The 23,973-nt window shown below is 41.1% G+C and overlaps 2 protein-coding genes across 4 annotated transcripts in view; one reads left to right on the top strand and one right to left on the bottom strand.

The window, feature by feature from the left end:
• Positions 1–5,691, top strand: part of WDR48 (WD repeat domain 48) — a 28,694-nt gene extending 23,003 nt beyond the window's left edge. The window contains exons 16-19 of the mRNA XM_005240955.4: positions 1,158–1,245; positions 1,782–1,858; positions 2,892–3,084; positions 3,704–5,691. Of these exons, the coding sequence (XP_005241012.1) occupies positions 1,158–1,245; positions 1,782–1,858; positions 2,892–3,084; positions 3,704–3,799 (454 nt within the window). The 3' untranslated portion in view covers positions 3,800–5,691. The remainder of the gene's footprint in view (positions 1–1,157; positions 1,246–1,781; positions 1,859–2,891; positions 3,085–3,703) is intronic.
• A 3,927-nt stretch (positions 5,692–9,618) lies between these two features.
• On the bottom strand, positions 9,619–20,380 carry GORASP1 (golgi reassembly stacking protein 1). Of its 3 annotated transcripts, none has more exons than XM_055804514.1 (9): positions 20,209–20,380; positions 17,543–17,623; positions 16,253–16,456; positions 15,496–15,582; positions 15,006–15,136; positions 14,304–14,445; positions 13,643–13,787; positions 13,130–13,285; positions 9,619–11,452 (listed from the first exon to the last, which is right to left on the bottom strand). In XM_055804514.1, exons 1-9 carry the CDS (start codon positions 20,269–20,271, stop codon positions 11,169–11,171), a joined length of 1,293 nt encoding a protein of 430 aa, XP_055660489.1. In that variant the 5' UTR covers positions 20,272–20,380; the 3' UTR covers positions 9,619–11,168. The 3 variants fall into 3 exon arrangements, with proteins under 3 accessions (XP_055660489.1, XP_027647524.1, XP_027647523.1); XM_027791723.2 differs by lacking the exon at positions 20,209–20,380 and adding an exon at positions 19,565–19,933; XM_027791722.2 differs by lacking the exon at positions 20,209–20,380 and adding an exon at positions 17,714–17,991.
• Positions 20,381–23,973: the final 3,593 nt, after the last annotated feature.

The raw sequence follows: 23,973 nt of genomic DNA on the forward strand, positions 1-23,973 counted from the left end.
AATTTCCGCTTCCAAAATTGTAGTTGATGACCCATTACAAGATGCTAAGCCCTGGCAGGTAGGAGCACAAATTTTGTATTATAATATATATACATACTGATTATCCTTCTGGTTTTTTTCATCCTATGTTGAAAAGCCTAACTGTGATATATGATATGTCAGAGACAGTTTAATAGTGCTGTGAAACAAACGCCAAGCTTTCAAATACCATGAAGCATTTAATAGTAACTGACACAGTGGATTTTAAATTTGAGGAGTGGGAGATGTTTGATTTGTTGGTTTTGTGTCATTTTAACATTGTGTGTTTCAATTATTATTTAACAATTTATTTTAACACTTAACAGTTTCTATTATAATTTAACAATGTTTACTATTTTAACAATAAACAAAAATTTTTGTTGTTTAGTGTTAAAATAAATTTCAGTCCATGAATTGGTCAGTAAAACAGGGTAGCCTTTTGCAGCTTTGAGAACTGATTATTTTTTCTGCATTATCAATGTATTGTAGCTGGGGCTTAATATTTGCATCCATTCTGTACTTGTGGATCTTACATCTTATACAACTTGTTCTCAAGAGAACACTGAAAAGACAACATTGGCGGGAACAAGCTATGCTTATTGAACCTAAATGGTGGCTGTATGTCTCTGACAAAATACTTAATTGGAATTTATAAATTTTTATGTTGCTTCATTTCACCATTTTATGTGCATGTTTCTTAAAATTGGTTTTATTCTTTCCATTTAGTGAGGGCTTAGCAGACACTTTACATGCAAAGCTAATTTTTTTCTAAGCAGAAAAGAATTGCTTTATGCCAGGTGTCTTTCCCCTTCTCCTGACAGTTTTGTACTTCAAGACACAAAAATATGCAATCCCTGAGCAAAGTAGTTTTTTAAATTTCTCTGTGCTGTAGCCTGTGGTCTGTTGAGTTACTTCTCCCTGTTTCTGCTCCAGGGACCTGTTGTCTTCCTGCAGTTACTTTTGTTGGTCTTAACAGAAGGTAACGTGATCACTTCCCCAATGAGTGTGATGACGTGAAGGGCCAGCTAACCAAATTCAAGCTCCCTGCCCATTAAAAGCGCAGGTCCTTCCCTGAAAGCTTTTTAATGCACATTACAGTAATTGTTTTCATTCACAAACACTGTTTCTCTCTGTCTTAGGTTATTATGTCGGGATTCAGGTGGTGAAACTGAATCTATGCTTCTTAATGAAACTGTGCCACAATGGGTAATTGACATCACTGTGGATGTAAGTATTACCTGTATAGATTTTGGGGTTTGGTGGTTATTCTTTTTTAAATTTTTTTAACTGTACAGGATCTGAAATGACATTTTAAATTTTTGCTGTGTTTTTATTTTAAATAAGTTATCTCGATTCATTATTTTTTTATATATCCAGTTAAGGGTTTTTTTGCTTACTTTCTTTTGACAGAAATTCTTAGAAAAATTATTCAAAGCACTGTGCATAATTGGTATCCTTTTCAAGTGTGGACTTCAGAACAGAGAATGCTCTTCATATTGCCGCAGTCTTTTGATTCTATCTAGTTTCCTTTGAAATAAATGATAATTTATATGCAAAAGCTAGATGATACATGCATTATCCAAATTGAAGCATCTCAGGAGTATGAGTAATTTAGAAGTTGGCTGTGGTGGTTATGTTGATTAAGAATCTCTCTTGGTTTTTGATAATTAGGAGCTGAATATACTTCACATACCAGCTGGTGGAAATAGGAACTGATAACAGTTCATCCTAAATTAACAGTTTTCAAATTTGTTTCCTTCTAGAAAAATATGCCCAAATTCAATAAGATCCCCTTCTACCTCCAACCTCATTCATCATCAGGGGCAAAAACTCTAAAAAAGTAAGTAATGCATATTTAACTCTCAGAACTGCAGAAAGAGAATTGCAAACTAAAAAAATAAAAAAATGCCAGAAAATCATGTTGTGCTTGATGAATTTATAGAAGTTTCTAGTCAATTAAGCAGCATCACTCTGAAGCATTAAATTGTATCAGAATATTTGAAAGAACTGTAGGTTTCTCTTGGGTTGAATGGGCAGTTGCTTAAGATTATGGAAAGAAATGTCCAAGAACTAACTACTGAAATCAGACTTTGTCTTTTGTAGTATTTAGTCAGAAAATTGAGGAACTTAGAGATTGTTACGCTGTTCGGTTCTATATTGTGTTTCCTCTTGCTAACAATGATGAGTAATAGCTCTTTAAAAGGGAAAGGTACAAAACCTGACAGCAGGGAAAGCAGGATAGGCAGGCTATCACATTAGCTGTAACTGGGAGCTGTATAGGTTAGAAGTCAATGCAGGTCCTCAGGTTTGAAGTCAAATATCGTAGATGGCATGCCCACCATTTATGTGCAACAGTTTGTGGTATTTTCCACAAATGCCAAGTTTCTTAAATCTCACTGAAGTCTTCACATCGGAGACATTTGTGAAAGAGGAACTTCACAGGCTGTTTGTGGCCTTTGTGGAAAAGCTGCTGCTGCTTATTACTTTAGAAATTCCCCTCTGTTAATGTGGTAGGTTGAGCAGCATATTCTGGCTGACCTCTATTACTATTCCATATCTTCTGTCCTTCTCTTACTAATCCCTTTTCTATTGAAAGATGGCTCCTGTATACAAAATTCACCTGAAGTTTGGTTTTAATTCTGTCTCTTGCATATCTTACCATTTTGTGAGTCCCTTTTGCCATGTGAGTCTTTGGATAAATAGCTGTTATGATCATGGTATTCTGGATGATCCTGATAATTTACTATTAGGCTTATAATATAAAGAGTTTATCTGTGTACTTGCATATTTTGCTACAGATAAGTATTGTGAAGATGAGAAATAGAGTTTCTCAAGTTTTTTTCCTGCCAAACTTATACCTTACCTTTATATAGAGACCGACTGTCAGCAAGTGATATGCTTCAGGTGAGAAAAGTGATGGAACATGTGTATGAGAAAATCATAAACTTGGATAATGAGTCTCAGACAACTAGCTCTTCCAATAACGAAAAAACAGGAGAACAAGAAAAAGAGGAAGACATCGCTGTGCTAGCAGAGGAGAAGATTGAACTTCTGTGCCAGGACCAGGTAAGTTCCTTGAGCATTCTAGCCTGTGAGCAAAACCAGTGTTTAGCAATGAATCAGTTGTGAATTTCTGAATACTGAGCTTGCAATACACTCTAGGTTGTCTGTTACCTTTAAAACTAAGGAAATGTTTTGACATCATGATAGCTTACTGCTGACATAAGTTCAGACAGCTGCAGATAGATCAAAGAATTTATATAGTATGCCTGTTCCGTTTAGGCTGAATAGTGGCCTTTATAGGATTACTCACTCATACTCAACAAATGGACTTAATACAGTTCCATAGAGTTCCATTTCTAGCATTTTTGGAACGTTTTGAATTCTACATTTCTACTGAAGTTTAAAATTGGCCCAGAATTATGAATTGTCTAGTAATGGTAATAAGCGTGCAAAGATTAAATATTGAGGATGTGGTTTTAATATGAAGTTATTTGTTACATTGCTAAAATCTTTCAGTAATGCATTAGGTTTACTTGCTAGTTGAAAAATCTGAGGCTTTGCATGGTTTCTCTTTGACGCCAGATCACCCGTAGGATTGTTTTGCCCAACCAGAGTGTTTCATCCTTGAATTTTTGAGAGTCTGGCAGATTTGTGGAATAAAAGATAAATTTCTACTGTTTAGGTTTTGGATCCCAATATGGACCTTCGAACTGTAAAGCACTTCATTTGGAAGAGTGGTGGTGATCTGACACTTCATTATCGCCAGAAATCAACGTGAAGGCAGTGGTGTGGACCCAGATGGTTCCTTATTTACATGACCATACTGTACTGGTTCCAAGAGTAGTACTATAGAAGCCCACTGAACCCCTAAGGTAGATGAGACTTCTAATGACTCGGTATGGATGGGAAGTATACATTTAATTGAAGTGACTAATAGATCTGTAATATAGAGGAAAAAAAATCTATATGACTTAAACTAAAGTCTGTCCTAGTCTCAGCCATTGAGATGGGAAGTCGCTGAGTGGTTCGTGTTGTGTGAGGTGTACAGAGAAAGGATGATAGTCCAGTGCAGACTTTTGCTTCCTCCTTTTTGCTTTTGTTTTTCCAGAACATAATATCCTCGTCTGCTCATGCTTGATATGAAACCATTTTGGCCATATTAGTTGCTGTGTTCAGAACTGCTCACAAGGTATTTTTAGTACATTCCATTCATAAAGTTCCTACAGTGATTTCTCACTGGTTACTCAAACATGTCTACCACTTAAAGAAATTTGGAAAAGAAAAACAACAGAAAATACGTATTGTATACTTGAAAGAATTGGCCCATTTAATTGTAAATGTTTAGAGTTGTTTTAATACTGCAACTCCATGGTTGCTTTAAAGGACTGTTGACATGCAGAATAAGAACACTAGGTAAATATTGTAGCAAGGTCAGTCCAGTGATGCTGTGCATCATAGTAGGGTGAACATGCTTTGCAGCAATTTATTTTTTTTTTAAATATATATAACTACTTCCTGCACTGTGTTCTGGGTGTTCTGAAGACACACTAGTCTAATTTTTGGTAACTGTGCTCCAAAACTATGTGACATTTTGTTAAAACTTCAGACCATTCTGAAAATAACTTCATATGTTTAATGTTAAACTTCAGCAACTTCTCAGCAGATTTCATATTCATGATATAAAAATACTTATTCTTCTTTTCCAAAATTTTATATGCAGTTGTTCTTTCGTTATAGATTTATGCAGATCTTCTTTTCACTGTTATTTCTAAAAATCTGTGACTGTCATAGACTCATAGTAGTCTTTTATAGAGTTTAACTTATTGGGGGGAGGGGGTAAAGGCATTTCAGCTTTTTGGTGAGAGAATGTGGGGCTGTCCCAGAAAACCATTTGTAGCCAGAACAAATTACAAATCCTCATAAAGAAATTGTGTAAAAATTACTCTTGTCTGAAGCAGAAGCACAAGTGCCTTCAAAGGGCAGTATATTATTTGAGTTTCTTCAGGAGACATATGCTCTTGCCCTTCCTGTATCTTGCTGTCAAGATTTAGGTTGAGGCCTAAAGAAAGTCCCAATAAATTCTATTACTGGGATTGTACTGGTCAAACAAAAAGTTAAATATTTTTCATCGTACTTTATTTGAAAAAATAGTCAAATCATTACCTTCTGCAATCTTAACCTAGGTAAACAAACTCATTGCTTAAACAAAAAATATGGTTCAGACCTAAGCTAGCATGTCTTTTTCCCTGTCTTTTGAGAGTCAGTTTCAGTTTTTAATCCCCATTTCTGTGTATGCTCAGTTTGACACCATTGTGCTATAACTGCACATTTTTAGTGATATTTGTGAATTAAATGGTTAAACAGAATTGTAACTTTTTTCTGATAAATTTTCCTGACTTGTATTTATTAATAGCAAGGATCTACGCTTGTCCCAATAGGCACTGTTTGGGTTTGGGTTTTTTTTATGGTTGTCTTCCTGTCCTGTTGTATACACTGAAATTGCTCCCAGTAATTTTGTTTGAAATCAGCCAAGATTGTAATTTTTCTTCTTTTTTTCTTTGTAACCATTGCGAAACACAGTTTCAGGAAAGATTGACAGAACAGTCTGCAATGCCAGAAGGGTAAATGATGTTTCATAGTTGTATAGAATAAAAGGCTTTAGTTAAAATATTTTCAAGTTGTTTTGTTATTGGATTGATTATGCGATTGTAGAACTCGGACCGTTGCTATTTAATGTTTTATTATTAGGGACTTCAAAATCCTTTGAAGCCTCAGGTAATGGAATGGCTAAAGAAATGGCAGTGCCTTACCCTTCAAGATGATCTTGTAATATGGTTGGGTATAAGAATTTAGCAGACATGCAAGCTTTGAGGTCCTGTTGAGGTGGAGAACCTGCTCGAGCAATGCTGTTTGCATGGGCAGTGCATGCTTTTGTGCTAGGAAAGTTATTTTGTGCTAATACCTATGTAGTGCATAAGGAAAGACAGCCATGCTACAAGTAATTCGTGGCAGTTGTCACTGAGTTTTCTGGATGTGGGAAGGTTTTAGCCCTGTGAGAGGCAGGTGGGAAACCAAGACTGGGTTTCCTGATGCTGAAAATGCCAGTACAGAATGCTCAAAGCATTTGCTGCGGGGACTGTCAGCTGGGCTGCTTTTGGAGGGGACACTAATTCAGTGGCCAAATGTGTTCCCAGAGGCTCCCAGCATCCATCCTAGATGGAGTGTCAAGTTAGAGTGTTTTTTGCTACTCCCTTTTAATTTCTGTCACCGTTTCTGGAATTGTGCTGTCTTCAAGAGTCCTGAAGGCAAGAGCAGGAGAGGCCCCTGCGTGGCGTTAAGGAGTTAATATGAGAATCACGAGAATCACAGCTCACTGGAACAACAGAGGGAGTTCTAGTTTGCCAGAATCACAGGAAAGGCTGCTGATTTGTAGAAGTGAGGGTTTTTTAATTTCCAAGTTGGTAATGGACAGTTGTAACTCTATTTTTTCTGGGAGACAGGTTACACTGCTAAATACATTTGTCTATGACAGGCAACACTTTCTTCACTTCAGGTGGGGTAGTGTTGAGGACAGGAGAGCTGGGCTCAGCTGTTGCAGCTGAAGTGCAAGTATCATTTCAGGAGGAGAACAACTACCTGAAGGATTTAGCATTAACTTTTAGAAAGACTAAAAAAATACTCAAAATAAGCCCTAGGCAGGAGATAATGTAGTTCCACCTGATTGCCAAGTGGTGGGAAAATAAGAGACTTGGGATTTATTAGTTCGATTGTCTGTATTCCATGGGAGAGGGGCAGCCGGGGACTGGTGGTGTGCTGCTCCGGGCGGTCTTGGTCAGAGCAGCTCTCCCGTGGTTTAGATCATGCAAGCTGAAGTGTTGATCTGAGAGTTGCTGACTCAGGGGAGAGAGGAAAGTTTGCCGAGGTGAGTTACGGTGGAGGTGCCTGGGAAGGGGAGAGAATGTGTTTGTCAAAGGTGAAGGCACAGAGTGACTGTTAACGCATGAATCCAGTTACAGCATTCCAAATTTAGACCTGTACATCACAGCAAGGTACTACTTCCCCATTCACAGAGGTCCCACTTGATTCAAATTTTATCCCCAGAAAATTTCTGAACTTGATGTTTAGCATCAATTGTTAAGCACATGCTGTTACGCTTGTAGGCGTGCTGATGGCTCCCCAGCAGAGCCAGGTGGAGTTACCGCCCACCTAGATAACAGAACTGTTAAAAGCACACGCACATGTAAAGATCAAGAAAGCGATTGACTAAAATAAGTTTCCTGTGCTATGTGGTGGCGGTTTTTTCCATAAGCAGCCGAACAAATATCATGCAGACCAGAGGTACCGATTAGAGACTGGGTGGGACAGGCCCAATCTCTCTCTGAGGATATGGGGACGTTGTTTCAGCCATCTTTTTCATGGGACTGAGAATGCTCAATTACTTTTTGCAGCTTAGAAATGTAACTTAAACCAAACAATCGCCTTGAAATTGCTGCTACAGGAGAACCAATGCAAATTAGTGTTTGCTTAAGGCAAAAGCAAAGAGGGAGGCTGTGTGGACATTTGTGGCAATGCCCAGGAAATTGAAGAGATTAACACAGTCAAAGGAAATGCAGTGAGTAACTTGTAGCTGCCTTCACTCAACAGCCAGAGGCAGCCGCGCCTAGTTCTTTCATAATGCTTGGAAGTGAAACTATGCCCAGGTACAGGGGAAGAGGGAGAATAGTAAGGGTGCTGTGAGGAATGCTGAATTCGAAGCTTCTCCCTGGGAGGCTGCCTCTGCTGCTGCCCATTTCTGTCAATTTCACGGTGCAGCAGCAAGCAGACAGAAATGGGTAACTCAAGCCTGTCGGTGCACGAGTGCTGTGATCTCTGCTCAGTGCTGCAGCCTGTCTTCCTCCATTTCTCAGGTACAGCCAAGTTCAATCAGGTGTGGCAACTTGGATGAGCAGCTTCTGAACATAGCCTAGAGTAGCACAGCAGAAGTCAGTCAGTTGTCAAGCCTGCTGTGAATGTTTAAGAGGGAAAATAAAGTCATCACTGCCTGAATTTGGTATTTCAACAGTTCTTTCCAGCAGTTGTTCATCTTAAAAGACACTAAGTGCATTCAGTCACACATTCAAGTTCAGCTAGAATTAGTTCAGCATCCATATTGCTGTTAATAATAAGATTTGCATGTTTATCTCTAGGATGCTTAGTTCCTTATGATGCTGGGGAGTTATGATCATTGCTAGTACTGGGTTATGCTGCCCAAAGTTGCCATGAATGAAGTAATTTACTTCAGAATGGAAGAATGCTTGGTCCAGCCTGCTGAAGTTAGCCTTGATGAAGTTGCTCCAGCCTTTTTTGAGCAGAGCTGTGGGTGTCTGTGGTTGGAGGTCCCAGTGCTGCTGAGCACCCATCCCCTGTCCAGCCACCAGCTGCCCTGACTCATTCAGGTGAGCAGAGGCGCTTGGCTCAGCCGGGATGAGCTCTGCATAATCCTTGCTGTAACACTTGAGCTCCTGGTAGCCTCTTTGGATTTAACGTCTGCTAGACTCATGTCCTCAGGCTTAACTATTAATACTAGAGAGCACCTCGGGTCTGGAAGCTTATCCTGTTGTGTCTGGCCGTATCAAACCATCCTACACAACCATGGCATCAAGCTCTGAAGTTAGTACCAAGCCTGCTAAAGCCCCATCTTCCTTTGTTTTGCCATCCTTGTGATACTGCTGAGGCAGTGTTATGTGTCTGCAAAGGAATTAGCGCTGTGGGGTTTACGGATGCCCTCCCAGCGCAGGGTGGCAGCCAGCCCTCCTGCTTACCTGGAAACAGCAGCTTTCTGGGACAGCACCTGACTGATGGTGGTTTGTTTGGAGTTCTTTTGTTTCCCATCCCAAAAGCAGGCCGTTCAAGCCCTTTCACTCAAAGATAGCTCTGTCTTCCACAGCCATTCTACTTGTTTCAGACCAACATAAAATACTACCTGTACTATTTCAGATCTGGCCTTAGGAGGGGCATTGCTTTCAGTAGTACCTGGGCAATCCTTTCCTGAATTTGTCTCAAATTAAGGCAGCAGCAGCAAGATCATCACAAATGCTCCAGCTTGGCCTACAGCGCACAGGCTGTCGGAGGGGAGACGCTTCTGCTCTTAACACTTGCAGCAACAGCAGGAGGGCAAGGCAGGTGGCCTGTGCCCCCAGGAGAACTGGATCCCCTCTGAATCCAGCCATGCAGAAGCTTCTGCCACTTTTTTAGAATTTCTTGGTTTCCAAATAAAACCTAATTTCCAAATAAAACCTTCTGCACTCACAAGAATACTGCCTACTTCTCTTTGTTTCAGTGGGGAGGGCCTCAGGCATCTTAAAAAGTAGTTCCAAGTTGTCAAAAGGAGTCTGATGAGGAAGTTAAACTCTTCATTTAGCATTGAAATTATAAAGTTAATAGGTGAGTACAGTGTACTACTGCTAGAGGTTTAACTCAGTTTGGTCTGCTAAATGGGTGCTAGACCAGCGTGCACTTGAATGTTACAAAAAAAGAATCAAGTCCTTATAAATACATGGAAGGCTACCCAGCTTCCCCTCCAAGAGCCAATTAACAAACAATTAAACAGACTGCCAGCAGTGTTAAGCCATTTATTACTGTGCCATTTGAAATTCAGTATGAGTTTTGACATTCCCTGCTTTTAAATTTCTAAGGGGTGCTTAGGGTACAGCATCACTTAAAATGAGCTACCACCAGCTTTAAAACAGCTTTGACAAAGGTGTAAGATTAGAAACAGTCCTAAATAAACAGCAACAGAAAACCAAATAGAGCCCAGAGGTGTCTTCAGTCATCACGCTCTGAGTGTCACCCTGGCTTCCCACCCTGCACTGTTACCAGATTGTGGCATGACAGTCACCTCACTCCTCAGGGGACAGGACAGAGAAAAGGGAATTGCACAGTATTTCTAAGTAAGTATACTCCAGTTTATAGCTTAAACGCACACCTAACCTTGTACCCCATTCTCTTAATTTCTGAAGGATTTTCACCCTGCTAACTGTACCAGCTGCAGTGAAATTTATGCCCAATCAACAGCTTTAAAATTCCATAATAAATCACTGCCCTGAGGGGTATAAAACCTCCTAATTTCTTTCACTGTTCATTTCATGTTTGCTATTACATTCAGAAGCTATTTGAAGGTAAGTGCAAACAAAACAAAATCTACAAAAAACAATAGATGTTGCTGCACTAACATATTATATCTCCATACCCTAAACTTTGAATGATTTGTATAAAATAGAAATGAGTAAATAGAAAAGCACAACTAAAGAAAAACTGTTTCTCCATCACTACAGAAACCCAAGATATACTCAGCTCTGCTGAAAGTGTTAATCACCCTGAAAACACAGGGCCTGACTTAAATCATCTTTGGCTTCAGTTTGTTTCAAATATCCAGCATAATTTCCTACTGTTGCCACCCCCCCCACCCCCCCTTTTTTTAACTGCAAGACCACCATGTGATCCATGGAGGAGCAGAAGCAAACAGCCAAGACCCACCAACATGATTTTGTACTACCTACGTGCTGCAGCTCCAAACCATATGGTACTTCCCTTCCCGCAGAAGTAGTTGTAGGCAAGGTATATGAATAACAGTTACAGAGACAGGGCTCTAAAACAAGAAAAATAACAGTTTGCAGAGTAGTAAGTAGGAATAAAGATATCTTGGGGTAGGAAATGCTTTGAAAGTCAGGATAACTGTTTAATTGAGATGTACCATTGGTTAACCTTTCTAGAAAGAATATTTTTTTTAATGCCATTTTCAGTATCTTTTTTTTTAATGCCATCAGTCATACTGAGAAAGTAATCATCATTGCTGTTCCAGCAGAGTGCCTTCATAAAAACATTCAGGAACATTTGTAGGCAAACATGACATTTTGCCAGTCTCCAGCTTGTTTCTGCATTAATTTCTCCATTAATTTGATTTTGCACAGCATTCAAAGGTTGAACACAGATCAATCCATTAAACAGTCACTGGAAAAGACAGTATGATATGTATTTCATATGATTTCTTTTATAATATTGTCTACACTAACAAAATAGAATTACTGTAATTCTTTCAAGATCAGAAAAATAGTCCAGGCTGTAGTATCACAGCATACGGCAGTCTGTAAACTAAAGCAGCATTCGTTTCACTCACAAGCTTCTGCAGCTGCTGCTTCTTTCTGTTCACACGCTGCTTCATCATCTGGTTTCACCAGCGTAGTGGTTAATGAGCTCTCAGTACTGTTTAAGAGCAACTTTGTTTCTTTGTTATCAGGATCAGTTCCTAGTGTTGTTTTTGAAGAAATTTCATTAGGAAGAGCAAAAGAAGGTAAAGATGGAACTGAAGGCAGTGGGTCGTCTATCTCGGGCTGCTTGACTGAGCCTTCAGAATACATGGTTACATCTTCAGGGTCCAAAGCTGTGGCATTTTCTGGGAAATGGAAATAGTTTGTTAAAATTCAAAACCTGTCAGGCTAACAGACAGTGATGTGGTTACCACACGTCTAGAAAAACCGGCCTGAATGAGATACATCACACAGCCACGTAACCACATTCACAACTGTCAAATACACAGGCTGTGTTTACTCAGTTCTCCCCAAATCCAGAAAATCTGATGGTGCAAACAGGTTTTTAAGAAACCACGAACCATTTGGTCTGCTGTATTCTTATGCTACAGATACTTGGTGTTACAACTCTTAGTCACCCAACCTTTTAAAAAGGGAAGGCATCCATAATGTGAAGATTTATTTTTTTTTTTTAAATAGAGAAGGGTATTGGGTTTGCATGGCAAGGTTTTGGTAGCGGGGAGGCTTCTGTGAGAAGCTGCTAGAAGCTTCCCCAATGTCTGATAAGAGCTGATGCCAGCTGGCTCCAAGATGGACCCACTGCTGGCCAAGGCTGAGCCTGTCAGTGATGGTGGCAGCACCTCTGGGATAATGCATCTAGGAGTGGGGCAAAAGGCGGGGGAGCAACTGCAGCAGAGAGAGAAGTGAGCATGTGTGAGAGCAGCAGCCCTGCAGCCCCCGGGTCAGTGCAGGAGGAGGCAGGGGGGGCTCCAGGTGATGGAGCAGAGGTTCCCCGACAGCCTGTGGTGAAGCCCATGGTGAGGCAGGCTGTTCCCTCAGCCCATGGAGGTCCACGGTGGAGCAGATCCCACCTGCAGACCCACCCACGCCAGGGCAGGGGGTGCCCGAGGGAGGCCGTGACCCGCAGGCAGTGGTGCTGGGGCAGCTGCGGGCAGGGCCTGTGGCCCCACGGGGAGAGGGGCCCCCTGGGGCAGGCTGGCCCTGAGGGACGGCACCCGTGGGGGGGACCCCCCCTGGGGCAGGGCAGGGGGGGGGAGCCCTGTCCCTGCGGAGGAAGGGGCGGCAGAGACAAGGTGTGATGGACTGACCGCAGCCTCTACGCCCTGGCCCCCTGCACTGCTGAGGCAGGGAGGAGGTAGAAGAATTGGGAGTGAAGTTGAGCCTGGAGGAAGGCAGGGTGGGGGGAAGGTGTTTTTAAGATTTGGGTTTATTTCTCATTATCCTACTCCAATTAGATTAGTAACAAATTAAACTAATTTCCCCAAGTTGAGTCTGTTTTGCCTGTAACGGTAATTGGTGAGTGATCTCCCTGTCTGTATCTCAACCTACAAGCCTTTCATTACATTTTCTCTCCCCTGTCCAGCTGAGAAGGGGAGTAATGGAGTGGCTTTGGTGGGCTCCTGCCATCCAGCCAGGGTCAACCCACCATAAAAAGTCACTACTAAGATGACTACAATTTTATTTTTACTTTAGAACTATGAAGACAAGCCTATGGTATAAAAATTCATTCATACTGATTTTAGAAATACCTACATTTAAGGTCAGTTTCATTTGGACCATCAACATTTCCATGTACAGAAAAAGGCACATATTATGTAATGTTATAAAAAAGCCTATTAGGAGAAGTGGCAGAAATCAAGAGTAGAAGTGCACAAAAACTATTTTAGCAAATCCCCTTTCTGATTTTTTTTTTTTTATATAATTGGCTTATTTCCAAAAAGCATGATACTGTTGACAGGCATGAGTTGGTGTCATTCCAGAAATGAGGTCAGAGGCCTAAAGGAAATCTTGAATACACTTACCAAAATAAGCAGAAGCATCATTTTTCAACACTAACTTTTCAGTGCCTACTACAGCATCTGCTGCCAGCATGTTGAAGGAGGCAGATGAAGACATGTTGGACACTTTTTCCAAGTTAGTGAGTTCAGGAAATGAAGTACCAGACATATCTAGAAATCCTGAAAGAGAAAGCAAATACTACAGTATTTTGTAGTTGTAACACACAATTCTACATTCAAAAAGACATACTATATCCAGACTGAAGTCAGTGAAGTCCCCTCCCCATTAAATGCAAATAAATTTAACCTAAATGTTAGCTGACATCAGTGGAAAGACTTCTGCAGAATGTTAACCTCAGTCAAGCTCACAGTACCCAGATTCTACAGCTCTGAAATCCAGTGAAGTCAAAAACTTCAAGGAAAACAACCACCAGTGATCACAGTTCTGCATTTAAGTCTCAAACTTGTTTAAGACCTTGTTAGTTTACTTGGGTGTCCTCCAAAGAATTGCTGAAAAAAGCACCTAAGAAAACATACCTGGATCCATAACGCGCTGGAGAGGGGGAGGAGGAGAAAGCGAGCTTTCTTGTGAATAACCACTCATTTCCTGATCTGTGGAATGATCCAAGTTCATAACTATTTCAGAGCTGTCACTCTGAGAAGCAGGTGCCAATAATGGGGTCTGGAACAACACAGTAAGAAGGGAAAGCATCTTTTTATACTGAAAGCTTCACCTGGAGACAACCTTCCTATGAAAGCATTCTGCCTCAGCCTCCAAGTTCTTCTATTCAGAGAGAACCTGTGATGCTGAAACTGAAAGTCAGGTCACCAATCAGGACACATTCCCATGCAGCCTTTTAAAGTCCATATGTTCTTAGAAGAACAGTCCATACTTAATTCTTGTAGGTATATTTCATTTCCTAGTGAGCAGGGTATTCTTCTAATGTGATTCTCTTTGAGTAATACAGCTGTAGTAAGCAAGTCTTCAAACCAGGAAGAAAATATCAGGCAAAAATTCACATCAGCTAATACTGGTGATCTGTCATGTGCTCAGCATCATCAGCCCTCACTTTCCCTTCACCTAACTCCATGTCATTCAAGCAAAATTGTATAGTGTACCCAGATACACCGTATTACGAATATTCCAACAAGCAGAAAATTTTGAAATGCCAGAGATACGAACTTATTTCTTGCATACCTCTGTGTAACCATTAGTAGATGGTCCAGGAGTTCCAGCTTCTGGTAAGGGTGAAGGTGATTTGCTTTCTGGCTTTTTCTTTGACATTACAGACTGTGTCGGAATTCTGTGCAAATACCCATATCCAATACCACATCCTAAACTGTACAAGAAAAGTAAAACAAGACATGAAAAAAAAGTGTTCTTAAATTGGTTTTGGTTTAGAGTCAAAATTTAAAACACTTACTAGCTTTGTTGAGTCCTCAACGTATAGCAAGAAATACCTACCTGCAAGAATCATCTCACTTACTCATAGCACTCAAGGAGCACACTGCACTTGGCATTTAGATACAAGTTTACATATTTTGGAAAGATATAATTGACGGAAAGTTATCTGACCTGATGTGGATTTTGTTCTTGCTGTAATAACTGAATGTTTGACTACAAGAACGTAGCTAGTTAAACTGCTACCAGAGAAGTCAACAGAGGTTTTGCCACCGGTTTCAACTCAAACAGAATTAGACACAGAACATGCTGAAATCCTAGTTCTAAGCTAGGGTTTTTTTATGGAAAGATGAGCAGTTTTGTGTAACGAGTGTAAGGATACAAGGCTTAACTTGAAAACAACAAGCTGTAATTAATAGTAATAATAATCTTAACAGGAGCTCATTTACAGTGAGTATGTAACCTGTGACCAGCCAGTGACTGTCCGGGAATCAGTACCTTCCTTCTCCACCCCAAGCTCCATTGGGAGTCACAACTACCTCTCGAATGGAATCTGCTTCAGTGTTATAAACCATCAGCTTCAGCGGCTTCCCCTCATGGGATTCAATCAGTGAAAAGAAATCCTCTGACTAAGAAAAAAAGAAAGTAATTAAACTCCAGTATGCAAGACAAGGAACTGGAAGCAAGTTAGCATTTTATGTAGTTACTTACTTCAACGTGAGATATTAAAAACCCAGAGACAGACTAAAACTCACTACTGTAGTTTGATCTTTAGGTGCAACTTTTTTTTTTTATTATCACACACACAAAAAAAATGTTTATCTGAACCATAAGGCATCTGTCAAACATCAGCCTCCCAAAATCCCCAAATACTATCCCCATTAATTTGATGTACATGCAACTGGATTCATAAAAAAATCCACCCCAAACCCTACAACATATATTTGGCAGGCACAAAGACAATTACCTGAAGGAACATGTGCCCTACCTCTTGAAGAATCTGATCAGACCCAACAATGTAGTCGGCATACGGCTGCAGACCAGCTAGAGCTGCAGGAGATGCAGGTTCAACATCCTGGAAAGAATGATATGTGTCACCTGCATTTGCAGCAGGATAAAATACTCCAAGGTGAAAAAGGAAAGCTAACTCCAAAAATAGGGAAAAAAAGAACATTTATGGGACAAAATGTAAGTCCTTGAACAGTCTACATCTACGTTTGACATCTTGTAAAACATGCTGAATAAGACAGCCCAAGATACTACCAATTTAACATGAGATACTCTGAAGATGTTGAGAAGTTGCATTTAAACACCAGAAACATGACAGTCTTTACTATTCAGTTCTACTCTTTCAGCTGTCCTTTGCAATTTAAAATATTTTTTTTGTACTTTTTCTATCATTAATATTAATTTAATGAAGTTTAGCCAACACAGGACACCACTCAGGCCAGAATCTTTTTGCTTTTTACCATTGATTCTTCAACATCAGACAAAAAAACCTTCTCCCCATCACACGCTGTTTGGTTCAGGTGGGATGGAGTTACTTTTCTTCACAGTGAGAGGCAACGCTGTAACAGTCACCCACTGCTTGTCCCTATTCAAATAGCTCAGACAAACCTTCAAGACTGTTCCCTTCTTCTGTGCAATTTCAGCATTGTACTTCTACATACAAGCTACTCCTAAACATTACACTTTTAAATAAGGTTGTATGAACACAAACAAGGCACCAGAGAATTCCATCTTACCAAAACATGCCACACATGTTCATTAGCTCCCTGGAAACTGCAGAACCTCACACTGGCTCCAAGAAGACCTTGTCCTCCCCACATGTTGCTGGGGATCACCTCTACCTCTCTTATTTTCATTGTTTTGATGTTATACACCTCCAGCTTCACTGCTTTTTCAACATTGGCCTTCAGCAGATCTTTCAACATATTGTTTTCTTTATTCTGTAGAGCACAGAAAGAAATACATGATTAACGTGATTTCTAGTTGCACATGTAAGGTAGATGTCAACACCTGTGGCAGAATTTGAATACAAAGAACCAAAACAGTCAAAGTTTAGGCTCTGTGTTCCACCAACTGTCCCAGCAGTCCAATTTTGTTTTATTAGAAAGAAGTCAGTACCATCAGCTCATGTTCCCTTACCTAAATACTTACTTTTAATCTGTTTCATCACTTACATTCCTGTTCTTCACAACCACTATTAAATAATATCAGCAATATTAGATCTCAGCTACACAGTCTAATAATAAGCAGCAATATTTTACTTCCTGTCTCTGATCCCAGTCCTTATTCAGTAACTATTCATTCAAAGTCATTGCAGATTGACTACGAAAGGACAGACTATTTGGAAGCAGCTTAGAACTATCCTTGTTTCTGTCACGTTAAAAGATTAAGTGATTTCCCACCAAAATCGACCATTATAACCATAACTTCCAGAAAGACACCTCCACTAAGAAAAGCACGGCAAACAATGAGTTCAGCTTGTATGTAGCTAGAGTGAAGCATAAAGCCAAGCCTGTGAGCCTTTTAAACAAAACAAACAAAAAACAACAACAAAAGAAACCCAGAACCCAAACCAAACCAAAATTCAACCCTTCTCTCATAAGTCAACCTACAGGAACTCTGTTCCCAGCAGTACATCAGACAGGCTATTATTCTGTTCATCGTTTTATCAAATGTTGAAACAAGTTTGTTTAAACAAATGTTAAGCTCTTACCATCGACTCATCAGTTCAATATTCACCTTGTGGCAGATAACATGCATGAATGAGTAATATTATAAACATTGTGTTAATGTGTTAAGAAAGTTAAGGTGACTAAAGGCATAAATAAGACACTTTCCTCAAATATCAATCCAGCCAGAGAGGAGACTTTGAATACCACCAAATTTTACTTTACCTTTTAAAGCCATATACAATGATCAATGTGAAAAGCTTTCCTTCCTGTGACAGCTTTGGCTTTTATCATTACAATACCCATATTTCATGCAGGAGAAAACAAAGCAAAACAATAAAATAATTTGAAGCTTACAAGCCTAGTGTGTCCTATGGCAATGATGAAATCAAAAAAAGGTTCCAGTCCTCCTCGTTGAGCTGGGGAGTTTTCTTGAACCTGCAAAACATACACTTTATTTTTTAAAAACATCGATCTCTAGTTACATTAAGTGACAGCATTAATCTTTACACTTGAGTCAATATTTACTTTTGAGTTAGCTGAACCAGAGATGAGATACCAAATGACAGACCTCAGGAAGCAGTCCACAGTTGTGAACTTCTTTTTCTAAAACTGAAAAACAGGTGTCCAAATTAAGCTGTAAAAAACAGGTTTTGAACCTATATAAGACAAGTACTGTGATTTAGAATGCACAGCATGTAATTATTAAATACTGAAAACTTTGGAGAAGGGCTTAGTTTTGAAAGTGCTGCTTCAGGTTTTTCTTCCGTGCTACTAACAGCCTGAACACACTGAGAGTCCCGAGTTACATAACAGCCTTTTTTTTTGTTGCTGGTTTTTTTGGTTTTTTTTTTAACATAAACACAATTTACAGTTAGGATGCCACAATTCACAGCACAGTAGAATAGGAACACTTAAAAGAGTACTCTACAAATGCATTGCTAACAAGTACTGGTCAAGAAGATTGCCATCACTCTTACAAAAGATTCGTAAGAAAAAAAAAAAGAGTTCCAACATCCAACATTTCATTGTAATCAAGTTATTGTAAAACACATGTAATAAAGAAATACAGAGAATACCTATGAAAATACATTCACACTAGGATAAAACCCATCAAGAGTCACACAGAACTTGATATATACAGAGTATATCCACTTCAAAGTATACTAACAAAGGAACATGATATTAAGGCAATCACAGCAAAAATGCTAACAGTTGGCACTGTTTTTAACTTCACTTCTCATAACTCAGCAGCACAGACCTTAACCTGCAATATATTTCACTCCTGAAAGCCACCCTACAATTTAAGTGCTAAGTTATAACCCACGCACCATCTAAACTAAAAAGTTCATTGCTATCAAAGTTAAAACTGCTATATCTTACATTTGATCTTCTGTTACCAAACTGTTTTTTTTATTTTTTAAAGAGATGAAGTCATATCAGTATAGGCTTTTTTTTTTTTTTGGCAATAACTGTCCATGCAAGTTATAAAATATACTTAAATAATAGCATAGTTACTTCATCAAAAACTTTAAAGAAAAAAAAAGTAATCATGCTTCATTATTTAGCAGTCAAGACTGACACTGCAACCACAATTAGAGCAAGTATTAACTTTCACCACAACCCTAAACAGCATCAAACACGAACAGCCAGCTTATACCGAACCAAGGGTTAAAAAGGTTAAAAAAAGCCTACTCTACATCCGAGTTCTAAATAATGTGCAAGAAGCCTTATGATGAAACTATCACATAACACAATATCAAGGATGAAAATGTATACAAAAAGCAGTACATGGAACTTATGACAAAGCTCATGCCACTGTTGTTCAGCTATGTAAAAGCCATACAGATTCCCTCAGAAAGCTGCAAGCAAAAATTCCTGCAGTATTTGGTTTTCAAATGACATGTTAAAAGCCGCATGAATTCCTGGGGGGTGGGGGTGGTACCAAAATCCAAAAAAACCCACCCAAAACTTTGTCTCCTGCATACTGTAGGTCATGAAAATCATCCTCCACCCTGGCAGTGTCCAAGGCCAGGCTGCATGGACTTGGGGCAACCTGGCCTAGTGGCAGGGGGCTGGAGCTAGATGACCTTTAAGGTCCCTTCCAACCCCAACCCTGCTATGATTCTATGAAAATCGAGCAGTATTCTGCACTTAACATAAGAGGAGGAGGCACTCTGTGACCAGCAGTCATTTCTGATGGAGTCAGAGCTCAGTTAGGGAGACTCACAAAAGCCGATCATGTAACACTACCCCCTAAACACATCTTGTAATCCTGAGAAATAAACTGTGGATGAGGGGGAAAGCAGCATGTGGCAACAACGCTTCCACTCTTACTTCAGGGTAGAAGACCACCAACTAAATGAACCGGTAACTTACGCAACAGGAGTTACCAGCGCTCTTTCAGCTCCAACACAGAAGTTTAAACGCCAAGATAGGCGTTTAAAGCAACATGCGTGCAATTTGCCAGAGAGAGGGGTTATACAAGTTTGCACCTACATACAGTCCCTGTGAGACGCAGCCGCGTAGGAAACCACACGGGCCGGGCCCGGAATTATCCCCCAGCCAAGATGCCGTAAAGATCCGAGGAAAAATCAGCCAAGTCGTCAGCCAAGGGAATGCGGATGGGGCAGGGAGGCAGAGCTACGCTACTCTTCAACTATGCCGGACTCCTCCGAAGCAGCACGGAGGGCTCCCCCCGGCAGCCAGGCCACGGCAGGCCGAGGCCCGGGCCCGGGGAAGCCGCCGGGGCGGTGTGAGGCGGCACCGGGCGGGCACCCACCGCCCCCGGGCGCCGCGCGGCCGCTCCTCCCCTGCCGCCGTGGCAGTTCCCCGGAGGAAGCCAACAGGTGGGGGCGGGCAGCCCGCGGCCGCCAGGCCTGCCGCCCTCCCCGGTGCCGGACTCGGAGCTCGGCCCGCCTGAGCCCCCACGGGCAGGACGGGGGAAGCGGGACCCCACCACAGCCCCGCCGCCCCTCAGGGCCCTCCCTCCTGCCCGCTCCCCCCCGCGGGCCCGGCCTCACCCCGTGTACGTGGAAGCCCGCGGCGCCGCCGTCGGGGACCTCGGAGCTGGAGCCCAGCCCCATGGCCCCGCTGCGGGACCGCGCCGGCCGCTCAGGCGGCGGCACCGAGCGTCGCCCCCACGCCGCTCCCGCACGGAGGGCGCCGCTAGGCCCGAGCAAGCGAGCACCGAGCGCAGCGCCCGCGCACGGCGGGGGGAGGCGGGAGCTCGGCTCCGCTCTGCTGCCTGCTGGGGCGCGCCACGCGGCGACGCCCTTAGCGACGGGGGAGGGGGCGGGGCAAGCGAGGCGTTGCTGCGGGGGGGCCGGCGCTCGGGGGCCGCGCTGAGGAGGGCCCGGGCCCGGCTGGAGGCGGGAGCCACCGAGTCACAGCCCCGAGCCGAGCTGCGGCTCCCCCCGCCCGGGCTCCGCGCAGGGAGGCAGAGGCACCGCTGCCGGGGCGGGCGGGCCCTCGCTGTACCCCCGGCCTGCCCCCCGGCTGGAGCCGAGAGCCGGGGCAGCTCTCCACTGTTCGGGTCTCGGACCTTTTGGGTTTTTTTTTCTTCTACAGAAACAGATTCACTTACAAATTCTTTTTTTTTTGGCCACATATATTTTTTACAAATCTCAAAAAAAAAAAAGCAGTTGACTATTGTTCTCCTTCTAACAGCCTTTTAGACATTACGCTTCTGTTAATACAATTCAGAAGGCGATGATTAATTATTTCCCAGTATTTACTTCGCACATTTCCAAGGAGCAAGCGCTGTGGCTCGGTGCCTCCTGCAGGCATCTCTCACGTCTTGTGCTCGCGAAAAGCATTTCCAGCAGCGGACCCACTGCAGCGGTGGGGCTGGAGGAGCACATCGATGGGCTGGTGTTGCTATTGTGCAAGATGTGAGGAGCCTTGTCTTTAGGGAATTGTTAAGAAGCGGCGACACTTCCATTCCCCTGAAATTTCTGCTCCACGCTTTTACTTTGGATGAGTTACTCTGATTCTGCCTTTTAACGTGTTAATGGAAAAGTTCTGAGAGTTTTCAAAGTAGTAGTAATAATCTGAAGCATCATTATGTTAATATGGTTAAAGTGCCAGTTGTATTTCCTGCGTGAGTACTTTCATTCCAGTATAAAAGCATCCATTTCAGTAAAAGTCCTTGGTAGTTACTGCTCTCATCTCTGAGATGTCATTTTTCCAAACGATCCATCCACATAAATCCTGATTTCTGTGAAGCGTGATGCATAAAGACTGAAAAAAAAAAAGCTGCTTTCTCCATCCTCTGCCTTTGCTTCCAAATGAAACTCTTCACTTTACTGTCACCACAACAGCTATTTGTGCTTGAAAGCTTCATACACCGGCTCACTTTTCTGTGAAGCCAGCCCAGGATATTCTCAGGAGCCTTTTTAAGGAACAGTATTATCTCAAAGCTGTGATTGCAGATCTGCGCATCACAATCATCGAGCAACCTCCTTCTCTGAAGACATTCAAAACCCACTGGGATATGACAGCGTGACCTGCTCGAGCAAGGGGTTGGACTAGCTGATCTCCAGAGGGGCCTTCCAACCCCAACTATTCTGTGATATGATAAAAGTACATGAAAGTATTCAGAAAAAATGAAGTCGTGCCAAATATTAGTGTTGTTTCCTGCTACATATATTTGGGAACCATATCACATTTAAAAAAATACTAAAATATATAATAAAATAGTTATTTTTTCTATAATTCCTTTTATTAATAATATCTTTTGTAATAGTAGTGCCAATGAAGAACTGCATTTGTACTTCTACAAATAACAGAAATAAGAAATCTTTCTTCAGACGTACCAAAAGTAGATGCCAGAGAAAAGAGTCTGATCCCAGTATAAAATGAGTATCTAGGAAACGAAGTCTACAGGAGTTACTTGCATCTGTGTTCACCATGGAAGATTTCTTTGTAGGGAGGGACTCATCACAACATCTGTCTTATACTAAGGCGGAGGTCAAAGAGCCTATGAACAGACAAAGTGAACAATAACTACCTGCAGGAGTGTATGGTCCTTACCCAGTCTCTGCACAGGAACTCAGGAATGAGACTGCACGCCTACAAGTAGTTGTATCAAACTCCTTGTTTAAAAGCACTTTGGCTGCAGGGAACTGGAAAGTACTAAATACCTTATTTAAAAAAAAAATTTATATATTCTAGTAGAGATCTGTAGGGGAGGCCAGTAAGCCTCCTTTGCAGCAAAGCCTGTCAACAAAGCAGCAGAAACTATCATATATAATTTCAGTGGGTACCTGAGTGTTATATTCTCAGGAAGAGACAACATGACTGTGATGAAGAGACGTTCTATCTCACACATCCATCAAAACTGCTGCTGCTGGTGAGAGTGGGCTAGATATAGCTGTGGCTTGACCAAACACAGCTGTTCTTAATGCTCGGAGCTCATTACTTCTTCCAGGTTGTTTACAAAGCTCTTGTAGCAACATGCATGTACAGAGAACAGCTTGTGGTGATAGGCTGTGCAAATGAAACAAACTACCTAGTTAGACTGTGGCTCCAAGTTTGTTTATACAAATAACTTTTAAAGTAATTGCTAATAATAATAAACAACCAACCATCCACCTGCAACTCTGCTGGTCAAATACAAGGTGTATCTTACAGTTAGGAAAAGCCAGGCAGAACCTTCTGATATGTCATCATGTTGTCTTTTGGAATTCCTTTGTGCACAGAAAAGGTGTAAAAATATAGGTTCTGCCTATATTATATATATATATGTATATATGGGTTATTTTTCACCCTCATGCTTCTTTCAACAGTCAGAAACTTGGCAATACATGAGTTCAGTGTTTCATCCACTTATCCAAGTCAAATTAGGAGTTGTAGAATGAAAGAAATTTAGAGGTGATTTGGTAAATGTAGGTATGTTTTAAGTAATATTTTGTCTAATTTGCTAAACAGTAGCAAAAAAAAAGTGCTGCTATCACTAGAAGTGCCAAAACAATCTGCTCTGCACCACTCTTTTGCAACACATTTTTGTTTATTTAGAAAAATATTTTAGCTTGTGTTTATTCAACACTTAAACAGTACTTGCATATTCAATTTGTCAACTTATATGAAGCTCAGAGACCTGAATAAATTATTAAACAACAGCAGTCCGTGGCAGAATTTGTAGTGATCACATTATGGTATTCTCATGAAGAGAAAACCAGTTTTATTTTCAGGTAGCTGCCTTGAAAAGGATTCTCTGCAACATTAAAGATTTATATTGGCTAGTTGCATGGGTGTTTCCAGAACGTCAGCACAAGAGCGTTTCAAACACTAGAAGAGAACACTAACTGGTACCTATTCCTTCTATTAGAGGTAATACATATTAGGAATACAAGTATTCTGTCCTGAAAGACACAACGTTTGCAGCTCACATGGGGGAGATTTACATTCTGTATCAGTGGAGAACTCTATGTTATTTTTCAGCTTGTGCAAAAATAATTCATTTTTAAAAGATGTAATTTCTAAAGGGGAAGAGCTTACTAATTTACTTTCCAACCTGGCAAATGCTGAGCAATTTTGATTTCAGTAATCTGAGAAGCTACCTACATGTGTGTTTCAAGGACTGGGAGGCTTGTTTCATATGACCGTTTTTGTCATTAAATGGCTTTTCAAAATTTAACACATTTAGCACATTTTTCTTTAAATGTTGGGGTTTTTTTCAGATTATGAAGCTGGTTTAGAGATGGAAAACAGAGAGAATGCAGGGACTAATTAATCATATTAGGCAGAAATATTTTTATGGCTAATGGATAAATATGACTTCACAG

This window comes from Falco peregrinus, chromosome 5 (genome assembly GCF_023634155.1).
Source record: "Falco peregrinus isolate bFalPer1 chromosome 5, bFalPer1.pri, whole genome shotgun sequence".
NCBI lineage: Eukaryota > Metazoa > Chordata > Aves > Falconiformes > Falconidae > Falco > Falco peregrinus.